Here is a 20587-nt window from a genome sequence, read left to right as displayed (position 1 = left end):
GGAGGGGTGCCTGGGTGGATTAATCAGTTAAATGTCCTATTTCAGTTCAGGTCATGATCTCTAGGTTGTGAGAGGTCCTGCCCTGGATGTGGAGCCTGCTTAACTTAAGAGTCCCTCCACCCCTCCCAGCTTCCCTCTCTTAAAAAAAAAAAAAAAAAAAAAAAAAAAAAGACAATAGATATTTTTCAACATTTACAAGGATTTACACAAGAAGAATTTTTCTCTTTTTGGAGAAAACTGAAGGAGCAGGAGGCTGGCTGAGGACAAAGCAAAGGCTGGCGCCTTGCACCCCCCCCTTCACCTGCTCCCCTCCATATGTGTAGCATTCCTCAGGCACCCCTGACTGCCATAAAATGATAAATAGTTAACTTGCTGAGATCACAATCCTGCAAGACAGGAGTCTCCCTTGGTCTGCAAATGTCCTTGAGGTTACAACAAAGAAGTTACCTTATCGATAGCCCTAATGTCACCCTCCCCTCCATAAAAAACCAAAGGAGGCGGAGGTAGAAGGAAAAGTAAATAAAGTTAAATTTCTTCTAAACCTAATCCTCACTAACAAGGATGCTTGATAGCAGGAATGTAACATTCCACCAGGAGACTCCCAATTGTCTTTACTTGATAAGTAACCAGGCCTTCAATATCCTGGTAGTGCTTTTTTTCCGCATGCGTGGGCTAACCGGCCAGTTCTGCTTCTGTAAGATTGCTTTGTCTGCTTTCGCACGGCGGGTCCCCTGACCCAATCCACTGACGCCAGGTATACCTGTTCAAATTGTCAACCAATTAGCACAGCCCTACCCGAAACTTGTTTGTATCTGTCTATAAAAATCCTGCACCAACCCAGCTCTGGACCTCTTGGCGTTATCGGCAACGAGCGGCGCAGAGTTCCAGGTTCGAACCTGCAATAAACGACCCTTGCTGATTGGCTTTGACTCACGTCTCTGGTGGTCTTTTAAGGTGGGGGTAATATTCAATTGGCATTTCAAAAACTCTTGTGAATTTAGAGGCTCATGTTAAGAACTAAAGGTGAAATAAAATAAGACTGGGTCATAATCTTGGGTTATCTTCTAAACACTGCAATCCAATAGATGTAGAGATTCTGAAACACAAATGAAAAAAAGCCCAAAGTTGTTCCTGAAATGCTCCTTACTGGTTGCTGTTAAATCCAGATATTCTCGCTCAGATGTCAAAATCCTAGAATTGATTCGTGGAACAACATTTGGCTGATTCATGATATATTCTACCACGTCCTGATCATGGGACAGTTCACCCTACAAGAAAAAAAATTAACAGGGTGGGGGTGGGATGAGAGTTAAACAAATGAGAACAGTAATAATTTATTAGGAACTAAAAAGTCATTAACTTTACAATCAATAGTTTCTTATGTATTGATAACACTTAAAACAGATGTTTCCATATTATAGGTCCCTATCATTGCCAAGCACAGCTTGACATATTATGCATATATTATATTTAACTCTTTAAACAACTTGAGACAAATGTTGTTGACATCTGTTTTAAAGATGAAAGCTGAGGTACAGAAAGGTTACATAACTTACTCAAAGTTACAGAGGTAAGGAGATTTGAGTATAAAATGCAAAGCCAAGTTTACATGGTCTCTCCACACACTACTGTGCTTTGCCAGAAATAAGCAAGCTCTACAAATTAGGTAAGAATTACCATAACCAAATATCCATCCTGAGAGCTGCTCATAGTTAGCCTCTCTTTAAAGGAAAAGGCCGAACACCTTCTCTCAAGCACTTAATATATTTTATAATAAAAATCATTCCAAAGGCATCTGGGTGGCACAGTCAGTTGAGCATCTGACTCTTGGTTTTGGCTCAGCTCATGATCTCAGGGTAGTGAGATCTAGCCCTGCATCAGGCTGCATGCTCAGCACTGAGTCTGCTTAAGACTCTCTCTTCCTCTGCTCCCTCCCCTCCCACATACTCTCTCTTTCAAATAAATAAATACATCTTAAAAAACAAAAATCACCCTAAGCTTTTTATAATCTCAGGCATTTCCAGAGTCAAAATTATATTTCAGGGAGAAGAAATCCTTTCCCATTTTTTCTTCCCTTTCATACCTCTCAGATATATATAGACATACTTGTACTTCATGAAAGCAATCTCAAAACCAAGTGTAAATGGCTATGGAAACTTGCAAATTCTTCACACTCAAAATATTTCATATAAAACCATATTTTACAGCAAATTTCAAGGGAGAGATAGATGAAAATCAAATATACACAGTCAAGTCTAAAAAACTCCTCCTTCCCCCCCCCCCCCCCCCCCCGTCGTTAACTAATTAACTGCTCTTTTGTTGTGTAAGAGTACCCCTCCTCCCCTTGCAATGAAAAGACCCTTCCCCCAGGGTTGAATTCAATGTAACTGCTCTTTTGCCTTTCTGTAACCGCTTGGCTTTTAGGGCATGACACTTGTCTCCTGTTTGAACAAGATACCTTCTCCTAATAGCCGAGGCATGGTCACGCAGGCAAGGGGGCTGCATGGTCACGTAGGTCACGTAGACAGGGGGCTGCATAGTCACGTAGACAGGATGTCTTTCTGCTGAGTAATAAGGTCAAACTTCCCCTCTTTGTTTCCCCTTCCCGCCTTTCTCTTGCGCAAGGGGGTCTTCCAAAGCCAATCCGCTAACACCAAGTATGCCTTTTTTCAAATGTTCAAATTGTCAGCCAATCGGCCCCATCCCATCCGGGACTTGTTTGTACCTGTCTATAAAAATCCTGCACCACTCCAGCTAGCAGGAGCTGCTGACCATCCACAGGCGCCCGCACTACAATAAAGAACCTCTTGCTGTTTGCATCCTGTGGCAGTGTTGAATTCTTGGGTAAGAGGATCCGCGGGTCTTTCAAACCAATCATACAACTCGAAAGACTACAAAGTTACTAGATGACTTAGTATAGATATACATCCATGTATACAACTTTGATCTCTATTTATAAATCTGAATTGATTCCACTTACATCTACCAAAATTTTAAATGTACATACCTTTTAATGCAGCCCATCTATACACACACACATACACACACACACAGTGGTTGTTTCTAGAAAAAGATGAGTGGCGGGGGAACGGGAGTGAATGGGTGAAAGTTTCTCTTCATTTATGCTTCTATACACATTTGAATTTCACATCATCTGCATATCATACCTTTTTACAGTGACTCTAGTTCAAAAGTTTAAATGTATATTACCCTTTGACAAAATACTTCCAATAATTGGTTTTTCTCAAAAAGAAAAAGCACAAAGATATACATATAAGACTATTCATTATGGCACTATTTATAACAGTGAAATTCTATAAGCAATGCCCAACATTAGAAGATAAAATAAATGATTGTTCATTCTTAAAAAACTAGGGGCACCTGGGTGGCTCAGTTAGTTACAAAACTGCCTTCAACTGTGGTCATGATCCCAAGATCCTGGCATTGAGCCCCAAGTCTGGCTCTTGCCCAGTCAAAAGTCCGCTTGTGTTTCTCCCTCTCCCTCTCCTCCTCCCCCTGTTTGTGCTCTCTCTCTTAAATAAATAAAAAAGAAAAAACTATGCAGCAATCTAAAAGTACTGACGAGATATATGTTCAGAAACACAAAGATACATTCAATTAGAAAGGTAAGCTAAAAAAATACATATGTAAATATATATTTCTATATACAATGGGGGGCACAAAGAGCTATTTCTCTAGGGGTCCTGATGAAAGGAAGAACTTTCAGTTTTACTCTAGACACTTTAATATTCTCCCAGTTTAGTATTTTTTAAATATATATAGAAGCACAGATGACTCTTGTCATAATATTTCAAATAAAGCTTTCTTTAGCTAAACCAAACCAAATTTCTCACTGGCAATATAAATAGAAACAGAGGAAAACTAGCTTTCAAAGGGGGAATATTTGAAAATGATAATTCTTTTAAACAACAGATATCTGAAAAACTCTTCTGAATTTTTATACCCAACAATGTTGAAAAAGAAATGCTTTAAATGGATGCTGGAAAACCAAAATGTTTTAGTTATCTTTTATCTTTTCATTAATATCACTTGAACAAAGAAAATAATTATCATTTCTTCTAGACTATTCTTAACTTTGGAAAATAAGCCACACTCATTCAAACAAAAACTGTTTTCACATTTTATTCCAGGAGCTTCATGAAGAAAAAATTCCTTAACAAAACTACCTTATTCATGAGGGAGCTGGCAATATTTAGCCAACACATTTTCTGTTTTGGGATTTTGTTTTTTGGTTGTTTTGTTTTATTTTGTTTTTGTATAAATGCATTAACAATCAGCATGAAAAGTAGCTTTTAAAAAAAAATTGGGGGTCTTTTCAACAAGTGGCGCTCAGAAAACTTGATATAATGCCAAAGAATGAAGTGCGACCCTTACAGACTCACACCACACACAAAACTTTACTCAAAATAGATCAAAGACATAAATAAAAGAGCTACAACTATAAAGTTCTTGAAAAAAAACACTGGGGAAAATCTTCATGACACTGGATTTGATGACAATTTCTCAGATAGGACACCAAAATCAGAGTCAATAAAAGAAAACACAGAGAATCTGGACTTCGTCAAAATTCGAAAGTTCTGTGCATCAAAGGATACTAACAAAAAAGTGAAAGACAACCAAAAGAATGGGAAAAAACATTTCCAAATCATGTCTGTTAAGGTATAAATACCCAAAATTCATAAGGAACTCTATACTTCAATAACAAAAAAAAGCCTAATTCAAAAAGGAGTAAAGGACTTAAAAAGACATTTCTCCAAAGATAAACAAATGGCCAATAATTACATGAAAAGATGCTCAGTCTCTTTAGTCCTCAGGGAAATGTAAATAAAAACCAGAATGGATAAAGAAGACATGGTAATTATATGTACAGTGGAATATTATACAGCCATCAAAATGAAATCTTGCCTTTTGCAATGATATGTATGGAACTAGAGGGAATTATGCTAAGCGAAATAAGTCAATCGGAGAAAGACAATTATCACATGATCTCATTGATATGTGGAATTTAAGAAACAAGACAGAGGATCATAGGGGAAGAGAGGAAAAAAATGAAACAAGAGGAAACAGAGAAGGAGATAATCCATTAGAGACTCTTAATCATAGGAAACAAACTAAGGGTTGCTGGAGGAGAAGGAGTAGGGGTGAGGGGGTAACTGCGTGATTGACACTGGAGAGGTCATGTGTTGTAATGAGCACTGGGTATTATATAAGACTGATGAATCAGAAACCTATACCCCTGAAACAAATAATACACTATATGTTAATTTAAAAAAAACACACACACAATGGGATACCACTTCACATCAACTAGAATGGTCATCCTCAAAATAATAGAAACTAAACAACTATTAATGAGGATAAGGAGAAATGAAATTTTTGAATATTTGGTGCTAAGAATGTAAAACGGTATGGCTGCTTTTAAAAATAATCTGGTAGTTCCTCAAAATGTAAAGACAGAATTACCATACAATCCAGCAATTCCACCAGGTATATATCCAAAAGAACTGAAAGCAAAGACTTTAAAAGATATCTGTACACCAATGTTCACAGCAGCATTATTCACAATAACCAAAGGGTAGAAACAACCCAAATATCCAACACATCAATGGATAAATAAAATATGGTATATACATTTAATTCAATTTTAATAGAAAGGGAATTCTGATACATGCTCCAACACATATGAAACTTAAAACAAGCAAGACACAAAAATGACAAAGTACAATGCCATCTAGAATAGGTAAACTCATAAACACAAAAGCCCAAGAGTGGTTACCAGTGGCTGATGAGAGCCAACAATGAAATGTTACTGCTTAGTGGGTAAACAGTTGCTGTGTGGGATGATAAAAATATTCTAGAGATAGCAGTAAAAGTTGCACAACACTGTATATACTTAATGTCTCTATGCATAGCTTAAAATGGTTAAAATGGTAAAATTTTATGTTTTATATATTTTACTACAATAAAAATACTGCAGTTGAAAGTGACATTTAGCAGAAATGATTGAGTTAAGATCTCTGAAAAGCCTCTCCTCAAAAAAAGAAACAAACAAAAAAACACACCAAGGACACTAGGAAAAAAATCATCAAATTTTTTCAAAACTCTGGAAATTAACCAAAGGCCTACAAAACTCCAAATGACTTTTATTCAGAAAAAAACCTTGGTAGGAAAAATAATTTTTGTGACACTTTAACCTGCCCTATTACTATCTACCTCTCCCCAGCTATAAAGGAGTCTTGAAAACCAACAACCCTGAAATAAATGTAAAAATAAGTAGACTAAGAATATTATCAGGTGCCTTCTCTAGTTGAACTGAATTAGACCATACTCAGTAACAACAGCTTTTTCCTGGGTATTTCTGTCAAAAAGAATCAGGAGGGCAACTGTTTAAAGTCTCAGTTGCCTAAAGTGGGGTAATAGTTGGGCTAACATGAAGTGGCAAAAGTGTAAAAGAAAAAGCTGGGGAATGAAATGTCCATAAATGGTTTTTTGTTTTTTTGTTTGTTTGTTTGTTTGTTTGTTAATTTTTTTTAATTTATTTATTTGACAGAGATCACAATTAGGCAGAGAGGCAGGCAGAGAGAGAGGAGGAGGCAGGCTCCCCGCTGAGCAGAGAGTCTGATGCGGGGCTCAATCCCAGAACCCTGGGATCATGACCTGAGCCAAAGGCAGAGGCTTTAACCCACTAAGCCACCCAGGTGCCCCTCCATAAGGGGTTCTGAAAAGCTCTCACATATGCCTCAGAACCTCAAAAGCCACATACACAGTCCCCAGGTTTGGGTGCATGCCCCCCAAAATCTTAGAAGGTCCTAAATGCTCTAGCTTCTAACTAACCTGACACCCTGTTCAAGTAAGAACTGAAGGCTATGGCAAAGTTGTAAATTGCCAGGTGAGTGCTGAAGGCATGCCCCAACATGTACATAAACATTCCTAAGAAAAAATGGGAGACTTTTTTGGATTCAAACATTTAACAAAATCTCTGTTTATTCATTAGATGACCAATTAGCTAACAAGCAGAGACTTAAGGACAAAGAATACAGACTTTAAAGAATTAGCATTGCAAAGTCACTAAACAAACAACCACTACAACCCTGGTAGGGCTAAGACTATAATTTCTACAAGTCTCACACTATATTAGCCAAAATGTCCAGTCATCAACAAAAATTTTACAAACATGCAAAAAAAAAAGTATGGCCCATACTAAGGAAAAGAACACTTAACTAATATCATTCTTAAAATAGCACAAGCAGTGGACTTACTCCACAAAGACTTTAAATCAGCTCTTTTAAATATATTCAAAACACTAAAAGGAAACCATGCCTAGCAAACTAAAGGAAACTTTGAGACTTAGATATCACCACATACACTGTAAAGAGAAAGAAATTATGGAAAGGAACAAAATAGAAAAAGCAGTTAAAAATACAATAACAGAAATTAAATATTCGCTATGAGGACTCATAGCAGATTTTAGCTATTAGCTAATACTAGCTAGTATTAAGTTAACTAGTAAATAGCTAATTTACTGCTATTAGCAGAAAAAAAACTAATCAAAACAAACAAACAACAAAAAAAACAATGAACTTAAAGATATGTCAACTGAGATTATCTAATCTAAGGAACAGAAAGAGACTTTGGGGATACTACAGAGGATCAATATATGCACCTACCCAGAAGGAGAGCAAAGAAAGAGAAACAGTATAATAAAAAATTTGGCTAGCATCCTCATGAAGGTAATCTCTTAATCCTGGAGTTTCCTGAGTGATAAGGGAAGCAGCTTTGTTATTCATGGAGGGCCCCATTTATCAGATCACATCTGATAGTTTATACTAATTAGGGGACTCAGGGTGGGCCTTTAGACAGTTTATAGTAATGAGGCAACTCAAAGAAGGCTGTCCAAGCCAGAAAGACCAACCATGTGGTAAGAGGGTTGGTTCTGAGCAGCACAGTATTGATCTGATCTCTGGAAACAGGAAGAGGGGCTACAGATTGAATTCAATCACATAGTGAATGATTCTATCAATCATGGCTATATATGAAGCCCCAATAAAAATTCTGGACACCAAAACTTGGCTGAGCTTCCTTGGTTGGCAATACCCCGTGTGCTATCACATACTAGTAATCAGGAAGGCCAATGAATGTATCCTTACTTCACAGGGAAAAGATAACAGAATCTTTTATGTTTGGAACCTTCCCAAACCTTGCCCTATGCACCTCACCCTTTGGCTGGTTCACATTTGCATTATTTTATTATCATAACAAGAATTATAAACATAGCACTATCCAGAACTCTGTAAGCTATTCTAGCAAATTACCAACACTGAGGAGGGTATTTAGTGCCCTTGCATTTTTAGCCAATACATGCTAAGCGAGGGTGATCTGGGGACCCCCAAACTTGTGGCTGGTGTCTGAAATGAGGGCAACCTTGTAGTAAATTGTGTCTGTAAACTGCCACATTTGGCCTAACTCTGAGTAGTTTAGTATCAGAAGTCATTATAGGCAGAAGGACTTATAGAAAAAAATGATTGGAAGGAAAGCTCCAAATTTTGATATTTAGGAAACGTAATGTACTCTATATAGAAAAACTCATAGTTTCACAACTAATCAAATTAATGAAATGTCCAAAATGAAATACAAATAAAAGACCCTGAAAACAGGAACAAGAAGAGATTCCTAACACAGACTGGATCCACAATAAGATTAACAGCTCGCTTCTCAAGAGATCCCATAGAGATCAAATGGCAACGGAATGACCTATTCAAAGGGCTAAAAGGAAAAGATAATCAACCAAGAATTCCATATCCAACCATATCATCACTCAAAAGTGAAGGGTAAATGAACACACTCCCAGAAAAACAAAAACAGAGAGAATTTTTCACTGGCAGATCCAACCCAAAATAAACACTAAGAAGATTTCCTCAGATAAAAATGAAAGGACACAAGGTACTAACTTGAATCCCCACAAAAAAATTAAGAGCACAAGGTAATTATTTAGGTAAATATAAAAAGGGTCTTAATATATTTTTTATTTGTAACTCTTTTTCTATTTCACTTATGAGACAACTATAAAAGGCAACACTTATAAATTGGTGCTGATGGACATGTAATATAGAAAACTACAATTTGTATGACCATAACAACATAACAAGGGGAACAGATAGAGCTATATAAGAGCAAAGATTTGGTATACTAGTAAAATTAAGTTGATATAAAAAATAACAGTTATATAAACATTACATAAAAATCACACAATATTAATAAAGGGAAAAAAAACATGATCATCTCTACAGACACAGAAAGAGAATTTGACAAAACCCAACATGTTGATGATAAAAAAAAAAAAATTCAGTAAACTAATAGAATAAAACTTCCATAAACTAACAAAGGGAATCTTAAAAACCCTGTTGCTAATATACTTATAGGTGAAAGACTAAAGTTTTTCCCCCTAAGACTGAAAACAAAACAAGGGTGTTATTCACACTACTTCTATTGAGCATGGTACTAGGAAGTTCTAGACAGGCAATGAGACAAGAAAAGAAAAAATAAAAAAGAGATAAAGACATCCAGATTGAAAAGGAAGAATCAAAACAATCTCTAATTATAGATGACACGCTTTTGTCATCTGTAAGATGACAATATTTTCTATATAGAATTTTTTTTAAAAAAGCTTTAGAACTAATAAAACAAGTTCAACAAATTGCAGCATATAAGATCAATATGCAAAAATCAACTGTATTTCTATTCACTATTAATGAACTACCCAAAAGTAAATTAAGGAAATAATTCCATTTATAATAGCATCAAAAAGAACAAAATAATAACAAATTTAATGAAAGAAGTGTAAGACTCCTTCACTGGAAACGATAAAACATCACTAAAAGAATAATAAGACCTAAATAAATGGAAACAAATCCTGGTTTCATGGGTTAGAAAATTCAATATTGCTAAGATATCAATACTCCCCAAATTAATCTACAGATAGAGTGCAATTTCTACTGAAAGCCAGTTGTCCTTTTTTGCAGATACTGACAAATTAATCTTAAAATTCATATGAAAATGAAGGGGACACAGATCAGCCAAACAATCTTTAAAAAAAGAAAAAAGAGGGGCGCCTGGGTGGCTTAGTGGGTTAAAGCCTCTGCTTTCAGCTCAGGTCATGATCCTGGGGTCCTGGGATCGAGCCCCGTATCAGTCTGCTCAGCAGGGAGCTTGCTTCCTCCTCTCTCTGCCTGCCTCTTTGCCTGCTTGTGATCTCTGTCTGCCAAATAAATAAATAAACAAATTCTTTTAAAAAAAAAAGAAAAGAGAGAAAGAAAAACCCAAAGTCGGAAAACTCACACGATAACAATAGTAATCAAGACTGTGAGATACTTACGTCAGAATAAATATATAGGCAAAAGGAAAACAATGGGCAGTCCAAAAATAAACCTATACATTAATGGTCAACTTATTTTTTACAAGCATGCCATGACGCTTTAATGGGAGAAGAGCATTCTTTTCAATAAATAGTACTGGGACAACTGAATATCCCAAAAGACATTCAGTGGCATGCCAAACTGGTATGAGAAAATAAATGTGGACTCCTACCATACACGATATACAAAAACTAACTGAAAATACATCAAAGAACTAAATGTTAAAGAGAAAAAACTATAAAATGCTCAGAAGCAAACATAGATATAAAGATATAAACCTTCATAACCTAGAATTAAACAATAATTTTGTACATATGGTAAAAATACCACAAGCAACAAAAGAAAAAAAGTAAATTGGACTTAATCAAAATATAAAGCACCTGTCCTTTAAAAGACTGACCACCAAGAAAGTAAAAAGACACGCCATGATATCAGAAAAATACTGACAAACCCTACATATAAGGGATTAGTACCGAGAATACGTAAAGAACTCACAATAACAAAACAAGTAACCCAACTAAACACAGGCAAATAATTTTAATAGACAACTCTCAAAAAGAGATATAAATGGTCAATAAGCACAGGAAACAATGCTCAACATTATTCATGTTTGAGTAATGCAGGTCAAAACCACAATGAGATAGTAATCAAAAAGATAAGACAGTATCAAGTGTTGGCAGAATGTGGTTATAATCAAAAAGATAGACAGTATCAAGTGTTGGCAGAATGTGGAGAAAGTAGAACCTGCATACACTGCAAGTAGCAATGTATAATGGTACAGCCACTTTGGAAAACAGCCTGTTAAAAATAGAATTACTGAACAGGCAATAATATCCTTCCTAGGTATACACACAAGATAAAGGAGAACACATGTCTACACAGAAACTTGTACATGATTGTTTATAGCAGCATTACTCATAGCAGCCACAAAGTAGAAACCTAAATTTGCATCAACTGATGAATGGATTTTAAAAATGTGGTATATCCATTCAAGGAACTATTATTTGGCCATTAAAAGAAATGAAGTACTGGGGCGCCTGGGTGGCTCAGTGGGTTAAGCCTCTGCCTTCAGCTAAGGTCATGATCCCAGTGGTTCTGGGATCAAGCCCCACATCAGGCTCTCTGCTCAGCAGGGAGCCTGCTTCGCCCTCTCTCTCTGCCTACTTGTGATCTCCCTCTCTCTCTCTCTCTCTCTGTTAAATAAATAAATTAAATCTTTACAAAAAAAAAAAAAGAAGAAGAAGAAGAAGAAGATATGAAGTGCTGACACATGCTCCTACAAGAATAACCTTGAAAACATTACACTAAGTGAAAGAAATCAGATACATAAGACCACATATTGTATATTAAGTGTCCTAAATAGGCAAATCCAGAGATAAAGAATATAGATTTGTAGTTCCCAGGGTCTAGGGTAGAAGTAAATGCAGAGTGAATGCTACAGGGCGTTGCATTTTAGGGGAGATGATAATGTTCTAACATTAGACAGAGGTTATACTTGCATAAATTTTGTGTATACACGAAATACACTGAACTGTCCACTTTAAAAGGCTGAGTTTTACAGCATGTGAATTATGTCTCAACAGTAACTATATATATTTATATATATATGAAATATTTGTATATAATAATAGAGTCTTCCCTAAGTCAAAATTCCTTATAAGTAGAAATGTCCCTTAAAAATGCTAAATCCTTTAGAATTTTTTAAATAAACATTTAAACATTTAATCTTGACAACAATAAACTAAGCTATTTCAAATTCAATGCACAGAAATTCTTATGGATATTTTCATTATTAGCACAACTTGCTGAGAATCTGCAAGCCAATTACAAGTGGTGTCTAAAAAACAGTAATACTTAAAGAATATTATTGCTTCCTACAAAGCCTACAAAAACATAAGCAAACCATTCTCTTTCAAAATCACTCTTGAAATACCACTCACCAAGTACACTGCTCTTTGGAAGAAGGTTGTGGTCTCCAGGATTTTATGCATTGTGATGGTTTCTAATTCATCAGGATCTAACTGTTCCTTTTCAAAGGGCATTCCGTTGAACAGAATAACAGGCAGTGGACCAACCCCAGTCTGCTCATAGTAGCCTCTTGCTTCCTGAAACACAAGGAACCACAAACATTTTTTAATCCTTCATGAGACAAATGGAACGAAGTATATTTTTCATACATACATGTGCTAACAAGAAAAGTAAAATTAAAAGAAATACAGTCACCAAGAAATAAGTGAAGAAATGCCTTTAAAGAAATATCAGAAGAGACATAGTTAATATCCTACTGGGTAATTTGAAACTAATAACTGAGTTTTTGTAAAAACAGAAAAACCTTGGGGCGCCTGGGTGGCTCAGTGGGTTAAGCCTCTGCCTTCGGCTCAGGTCATGATCTCAGGGTCCTGGGATCAAGCCCCACATCGGGCTCTCTGCTCAGCAGGGAGCCTGCTTCCCCCTTTCTCTCTGCCTGCCTCTCTGCCTACTTGTGATCTCTCTGTCAAATAAATAAATAAAATATCTTTAAAAAAAAAAACAGAAAAAGCTTCAAAATTAGTAACAGATTTGGGGATGAGGGTAATTTTAAGCTGCCCAGGCTACCAAACTTTAATTACATATAACAGACCTTTCAACAAACATGGAGATATTCTATCTTGCTGTCCAATGCAGGAGCCACTAACCACATGTAACTACTGAGCACTTGAAATTAATTAATTTTCATTTTAAAAGCCACATCTGGCTAGAGGCTACCATAATAGGCAGCAAAATGACAGACTGCCATCAATTATGAGTGCTTCTGAGCAGATAGTCTGAGATAAAATATTTACACCCCAATCTAATTTTAAAAGATCCCTATCACTAACATAGAAATTACACTTTTAGGAAACAAAACAAGGCTGGTGGTAAAACAGTGCTTCAAAATTGCTCTATAATATACTAAGCCCCATCTTTTTCCTTCTCCAAGACAAAAAAGGTTCCTTAGCAGGGAAATGCCAGGCCAACCAAAAGGTAAATATAGCTAAGATGAATACTCTTCTCTGGTGGTCAGTATAAAGGTACATTGCCCCAGACATCAACCACAAACCAAGATTAATTTGTCAGAGTAAAATCTACATTACTACCCAAGATGTAAAAAGGATTCCTTAAAACATTCTTGTTGAACATCTTTTAACTAATACTTTCTGAAAATACCAGAATATATATTTATATATATATAAATAGAAAAGTAGTTCAATTGGGTAACTAACAATCATCAACAGCAACAGACTACTTCATTTCTAATCCAATCTAGCCCCACTAGTAACTAATGGTACAAACTTACCAGATGGACAAAGACATGGCACAGGCAGAAAGACCTTCTATGTTGATTTCTGTCATTTCTACATATCATAGTTTACACTTTTAAAATTTGCACTTCTAAAATTCTTACCATGTTAATTTTGTTCTTTGATGTTTTAACTATTTCAAAGACATTCATTAAAAACTCAATTTTAATACACTTGAGTTTTAAAAATTATCCCCCCCAATAAAACAAAACAAAACCCACATTGTAACTCCTAAGTGACAGTAAGAAATAAAACTGGTTTTCTCTGGAAATGGCAACTGAGTGAAAATGAGGAGTGGGAGGGAGATGTTATGATTATATATACTTTTCTTTCTTACAAACTGTAAATATCTTACCAGACCAATTAATAGAATGCAGCCTAATTACCAAAAAGCTAAACTTAAAAATTACATGAGAATTTCTTCAATGATAACTAAAAATGTTAGCTGTAAGCAAATTAAAAACCTTAATAATTATAGGCAAGGTCTTATGAATGACCTACTCACATATGATAACTGAAATTAATAAGGACACAAGAGTTAACATGCCAAAAGCAAAATGTCTATGTGTGTAAGTCAGGACTTCTCTTAAATATCATTATCACACTAGCTTGAAAAATATAAATATATACCTATCAGACTACATTTTCTTCAGTTTAAAAATTCTACTTTAATTGTACAGCATAGTACGAATAATTACAACTTTCAAATATCATACACAGAGGATATCATAGCTTCAGATTTACAAATAAAAGATACAGAATTCTGTTCACTGTAAAGTCTTGTTTCTCCCTCTCCCTCTACCATTCCCTCAGCTTGTGCTCTCTGGCTCTCTCTGTCAGATAAAATAAATAAAAATCTTTAAAAAAATAATGTTTGGGTCAAGCAGGAAATCAAAGAAGAACTTAACGATTCATGGAAACCACTGAGAACGAAAACACATCAGTCCAAAACCTGCGGGATATGGCAAAAGCAGTCCTAAGAGGGAAATACATAGCCACCCAAGCCTCACTCAAAAAAACTGAAAAATACCAAGCATACAAACTCTCTTTACATCTTAAAGAACTGGACAATCAACAAGAGATTAAGCCTACCTCACACACAAGAAGGGAAATAATTAAATTAGAGCAGAGATCAATGAATAAGAAACCAGAGATACAGTAGAACACATCAATGAAACTAGAAGCTGGTTCTTTGCAAGAATTAATAAGATTGATAAACTACTGTCTAGACTAATCCAAAAGAAAAGAGAAAGGAACCAAATTAATAAACTTATGAATGAGGGGCGTGTGGGTGACTCAGTGGATTAAAGCCTCTGCTCAGGTCATGATCCCAAGGTCCTGGGATCAAGCCCCACATCAGGCTCCCTGCTTGGTGAGGAGCCTGCTTCTCCCCCTCTCTCTGCCTGCCTCTCTGCCTACTTGTGACCTCTCTCTGTCAAATAAATAAATAAAATTTTTTAAAAATAAATAAGTAAAATTATAAATGAAAGGGGAGAGATCAAAACTAACATCAAGGAAATAGAAACAATCATCAGAAATTATTATCAACAGCTATATGCCAGTAAGTTAACCAACCTAGAAGAAATGGATGCCTTCCTGGAAATCTATAAACTTCCAAGACTGAAATAAGAAGAAACTGACAACCTGAATAGACCAGTAACTAGTAATGAGATTGAAGTAGTGATCAAAAACCTCTCAAAAAACAAGAGTTCAGGACCTGATGGATTCCCTGGGGAATTCTACCAAACATTCAAAGAAGAATTAATACCTTTCTCCTGAAGCTGTTTCAAAAAACAGAAACAGAAGGAAAGCTTTCAGGCTCTTTCTATGAGGCTAGCATCACGTTGATCCCCAAACCAGGCAAAGACCCCATCAAAAAGGAGATTTCAGACCGATATCCCTGACGAATATGGATGCCAAGATTCTCAAAGAGATCCTAGCTAACAGGATCCAACAGTACATTAAAAAGATTATCTGTAATAACCAGGTAGGATTTATCCCTGGGATGCCAGGGTGGTTCAACATTCACAAATCATTCAATGTGATAGAACACACAAAAGAAGAGACACGAACAATATGATCCTCTCCTCTCAATTGATGCAGAAAAAGCATTTGACAAAATACAGCACCTTTCCTGATTAATACTCTTCAGAGTGTAGGGATAGAGGGAACATTCCTAAATTTCACCTTACCAAAAGCCAACTATGAAAAGCCCACAGTAAATATCATTCTCAATGGTGAAAAGCTGAGAGCCTTTCCCTTAAGATCAGGAATATGACAAGGATACCAACTCTCCCCACTATTGTTCAACATAGTACTGTAAGTCCTAGCAACAGCAATCAGACAAAAGGAAATAAAAGGTATTCAAATTGGCAAAGAAGAAGTCAAACTTTCTCTTTTCGCAGATGACATGACACTTTATGTGGAACACCCAAAAGACTCCCCTCCCAAATTACTAAAACTCATACAGCAATTCAGTAATATGGCAGGATACAAAATTAAAGCACAGAAATTAGTTGCCTTCTTATACACTAGCAATGAAACTGCAGAGAGGGATATTACAGAACTGATTCCATTTACTATAGCACCAAAAACTGTAAGATCCTTTGGAATAAACCTAACCAAAGAGGTAAAGGATCTATACTTAAGGAACTACAAAACACTCATGAAAGAAATTGAAGAAGACACAAAAAGATCGAAAAACATTCCATGTTCATGGATCAGAAGAATAAATATCGTTAAAATGTCTATGCTGCCCAGAGCAATCTATACTTTCAACACCATCCTGATCAAAATACCATCAGCATTTTTCAAAGTGCTGCAGCAAACAATCCTAAAATTTGTATGAAACCCGAATTTGCCAAGGAAATGTTGAAAAAGAAAAACAAAGCTGAGGGCATCACGTTGCTGGATTTCAAACTTTATTACAAAGCTGTAATCACCAAGACAGCACAGTACTGGCATAAAAACAGACACACAGACCAGTGGAACAGAGCGAGATATGGACCTTCAACTCTATGGTGAAATAATCTTCAACAAAGTAGGAAAAAATATCCAAAGGAAAAAAGACAGTCTCTTCAATAAATGGTGCTGGGAAAACTGGACAGCTATATACAGAAGAATGAAACTCAACCATTCTCTTACATCATACACAAAAATAAACTCAAAATGGATGAAAGACCTCAATGTGAGACAGGAATCCATCAAAATCCTAGAGAATATAGGCAGTAACCTCTTCGACATCTGCCACAGCAACTTCTTTAAAGACACATCTTCAAAGGCAAAGGAAACAAAAGTGAAAATGAACTTTTGGGACTTCATCAAGATTAAAAGCTTCTGCACAGCAAAGAAAACAGTCAACAAAATGAAGAGGCAACCCATGAAATGGGAGAAGATATTTGCAAATGACATTAGAGACAAAGGGCTAATATCCAAGATCTATAAAGAACTTCTCAAACTCAATACCCAAAAACAAATAATTGAGTCAAAAAATGGGCATAAGACATGAGCAGACACTTCTCCAAAGAAGACAAACAAATGGCTAACAGACAATGAAAAAGTGTTCATCATTAGCCATCATGGAAATTCAAATAAAAAAATGCCACCTTACACCAGTTAGAATAGCTAAAATTAACAAGACAAGAAATAACAAGTGTTGGAGAGGATGTGGAGAAAGGGGAACCCTCTCACACTGTTGGTGGGAATGCAAGTTGGTGCAGCCACTTTGGAAAACAGCGCGGACGTTCCTCAAAAAATTAAAAATAGAGCTACCCTATGACCCAGTGATTGCACTACTGGGTATTTACTGCAAAGATACAGATGTAGTGAAAAGAAGGGCCATATGCACCCCAATGTTCATAGCAGCAATGTCCACAATAGTCAAATGGTGGAAAGAGCTGAGATGCCCTTCAACAGACAAATGGATAAAGAAGATGTGGTCCATATATACAATGGAATATTACTCAGCCATCAGAAAGGATGAATACCCAAATTTTGCATCAGCATGGATGGGACTGGAGGAGATTATGCTGACTGAAAGAAGTCAAGCAGAGAAAGTCAATTATCACATGGTTTCACTTACTTGTGGAACATAAGGAATAGCATGGAGGACATTAGGAAAAGGAAGGGGAGGATGAAAGAGAGGAAATCAAAGGGGGAGATTAACTATGAGAGACTGTGGACTCTGAGAAACAAACTAGAGTTTTAGAGTGGAGGTGCATGGGGGGATGGGTTAGCCCGGTGATGGGTATTAAGCAGGGCATGTATTGCATGGACCACTGGGTGTTATGCATAAACACTGAAATCTTGGAACACTACATCAAAAACTATGATGTACTGTATGGTGACTAACATAACATAACAAAAAATTTAAAAATTAAAAAATTTTAAAAACAGGAGACATTACAACTGACACCGCAGAAACGCAAAGAATCATGAGATTTATATGAACAATGAACAATTTATACACCAAAAAATGGGTAACCGAGAAGAAATGGATACATTTCTAAAAACATACAACCTAACGAGACTGAACAATGAAGAAACATTTCCTTCACTTAAAAGTTAAAAAAAAAAATCATAAATATACTTTTGTTTTAAATTAAAATGTCTCAGAAATGTATTTAGATTCCTTGCCTGACCATTTATATTCAAATGACTACTTTGTTCTTGCTTATAACAGATAAAGGTCCTTTTACTGTATTTAATAGTATTATCTTTAAATAAAAATTGTAAATATTTCCCTACATCCTTACTACCACACTTTGCCATTCTGCTTATTACATTTCTTACTGTAATTTTTTTTTCAAGACTTTTATTTATTTATTTGACAGAGAATACAAGTCAGCAGAGAGGCAGGCAGAGAGACAGAGGAGGAAGCAGGCTCCCCACTGAGCAGAGAGCCCAATAAAGGAGTGAGGACCTGAGCCCAGGGCAGAGTCTTTAACCCACTGAGCCACCCAGGTACCCCTTACTGTATTTTTTTCTTTAGCCTAAACAACATCAGTATGGTAAGTCATATCCTGGCAAGCATACATCACACATTTCTAATGGTTTTTATGTGGAACATACACCACACAAGTACAACCACTGCACTGTGTAGAAGAAATTTGTTTTCAATTTAATAGTTAATATGCCAGCTAAAAATCAGTAATATCATTACAAAACTGAATATAACTACATTCACAAACACAGAAAAGTAACCTGGTTTTTAAATTGTTAAATGCTATGTACCTAAATACTTTAACCACCACTACCCTTTCTAATCAACTCCCCAAAAAAGGGAGATAAGGAAAGCATAGTATTGTAGTCCAATGAGAAGTGCCAAAGAATTTCTTACCTTCCGATTCTGATCATAAGCAGAGTCAATCCCCAAAATGCTATTCACTTCAACATATGGATACTTCTTCTCTAGGACACTGACCACATGCTCAACTTTTACTTTTTCTCCAGTCCTTACTTTATTATATATCTGAAGAAAGAAAAATCAGGCAAACAAACACACTTTTAAATCCAGATTTCAGAATGTTTATTACAAAAGATCTCTGAATGTAGAGGGAAAACATGGCTATTTTTCTTGAAAGGTGAAATGGAACATGTTAGCAATCCTCCCTTTTTCATATAATTCCATAAGACACTTTCTTATATGAGAAACTACATATTCTTAAAATGACCCAATCAGTTCATACTCACATTAAGTCCCAAATGCAAAAATCTGTCAATTTTTTAAAAATCTGAATACCTTTACATACTCTTTGAAATTAGAATTCATGGCCATTGTATTTAGGGGCAGAAAGTTACAAAATATGTATGGCAAAATCATTGTTTTTTAAAAAGCAGATATAGAGGCACCTGGGTTGTTACCCATCAAGCATCTGCCTTCAGCTCACGTCATGATCCCAGGGTTCTGGGATCGAGCCCCACATCTGGCTTCCTGCTCAGCAGGAAGCCTGCTTCTCCCTCTCCCACTCCCCCTGCTTGTATTCCATCTCTCACTCTCTCTGTCAAATAAATAAAAAATAAATAAAAATAAATAAATAAAAAGCAGATATAAAAAAGTAACAATACAACTGTGTCTATATAAAGTTGAATACCTAGAAGGTTATAAGACAACCTTCTATTAGTGACTGCCTTTAAGAAGCAGGATTAGTTAAGGGAAAGAGAGAAATTTTAAATCCATACACTTTAATATTATTATAAGGATTTTTACAATGAACAATGTTTTTGCTATCACAAAAAGAAGTTTGAAAAAATGAAAACTCATATACATATGAGTATGTGTATATTCATATACACAGCTGTGGGGGTGAGGGAACAACTTTAAAAAATAGACTTTAAAATGCATCCTCAGCATCTTTTCCTGAACTTATTTCTTTCTCTAAGCCCTATTGCTAACCATCTTTCACCATCATCTCTCACAGAGATCCCAGCAACAGCTCAGCAACCACTAACCCTGATACTGTCTTTACCCTCCATCAGACCCGTCTGCATACATCCATCAGAATAATGGATAAACATAAAAACATCAGAATGATGTTTTTACCTGGAGTTTAACCTCTGCAAACTGGACACTCACTGCCTGGACAGATGGCCTCAATAACTACGTTCCCCTCTCAGCTCTGCTCAAACATATGGACAAAGGGAATCACTACTTCTGATTTGCAGCAATTGTTCAAATGACTCCTATTTTTCCTCCTACACTCAGCTGGGATAACATCCCACTCCACAATAATGGAGTGAGGTCCTAGTGCTGCCACAGTTGACTGTGCTTCCCACATTGCATTAACCATCCGCACGCACAAGACATGTCCCCCACTAGACTGTAAGGTCTTTGAG

At 36.1% G+C, this 20587-nt stretch overlaps 1 protein-coding gene across 2 annotated transcripts in view; it reads right to left on the bottom strand.

The window, feature by feature from the left end:
* Nucleotides 1-20587, bottom strand: part of UGGT1 (UDP-glucose glycoprotein glucosyltransferase 1) — a 127608-nt gene that overhangs the window by 55365 nt on the left and 51656 nt on the right. For both annotated transcript variants that reach the window (XM_059166539.1, XM_059166540.1), the window contains exons 17-19: nucleotides 19092-19223; nucleotides 12374-12538; nucleotides 1148-1268 (exon numbers count right to left, since the gene is read on the bottom strand). In XM_059166539.1, the coding sequence (XP_059022522.1) occupies nucleotides 1148-1268; nucleotides 12374-12538; nucleotides 19092-19223 (418 nt within the window). The remainder of the gene's footprint in view (nucleotides 1-1147; nucleotides 1269-12373; nucleotides 12539-19091; nucleotides 19224-20587) is intronic.

The sequence above is a fragment of the Mustela lutreola genome, chromosome 3 (assembly GCF_030435805.1).
Source record: "Mustela lutreola isolate mMusLut2 chromosome 3, mMusLut2.pri, whole genome shotgun sequence".
Lineage (NCBI taxonomy): Eukaryota > Metazoa > Chordata > Mammalia > Carnivora > Mustelidae > Mustela > Mustela lutreola.
The sequence above is the reverse complement of the archived record's forward strand: the minus strand, read 5'-3'. Positions and strand labels throughout refer to the sequence as shown.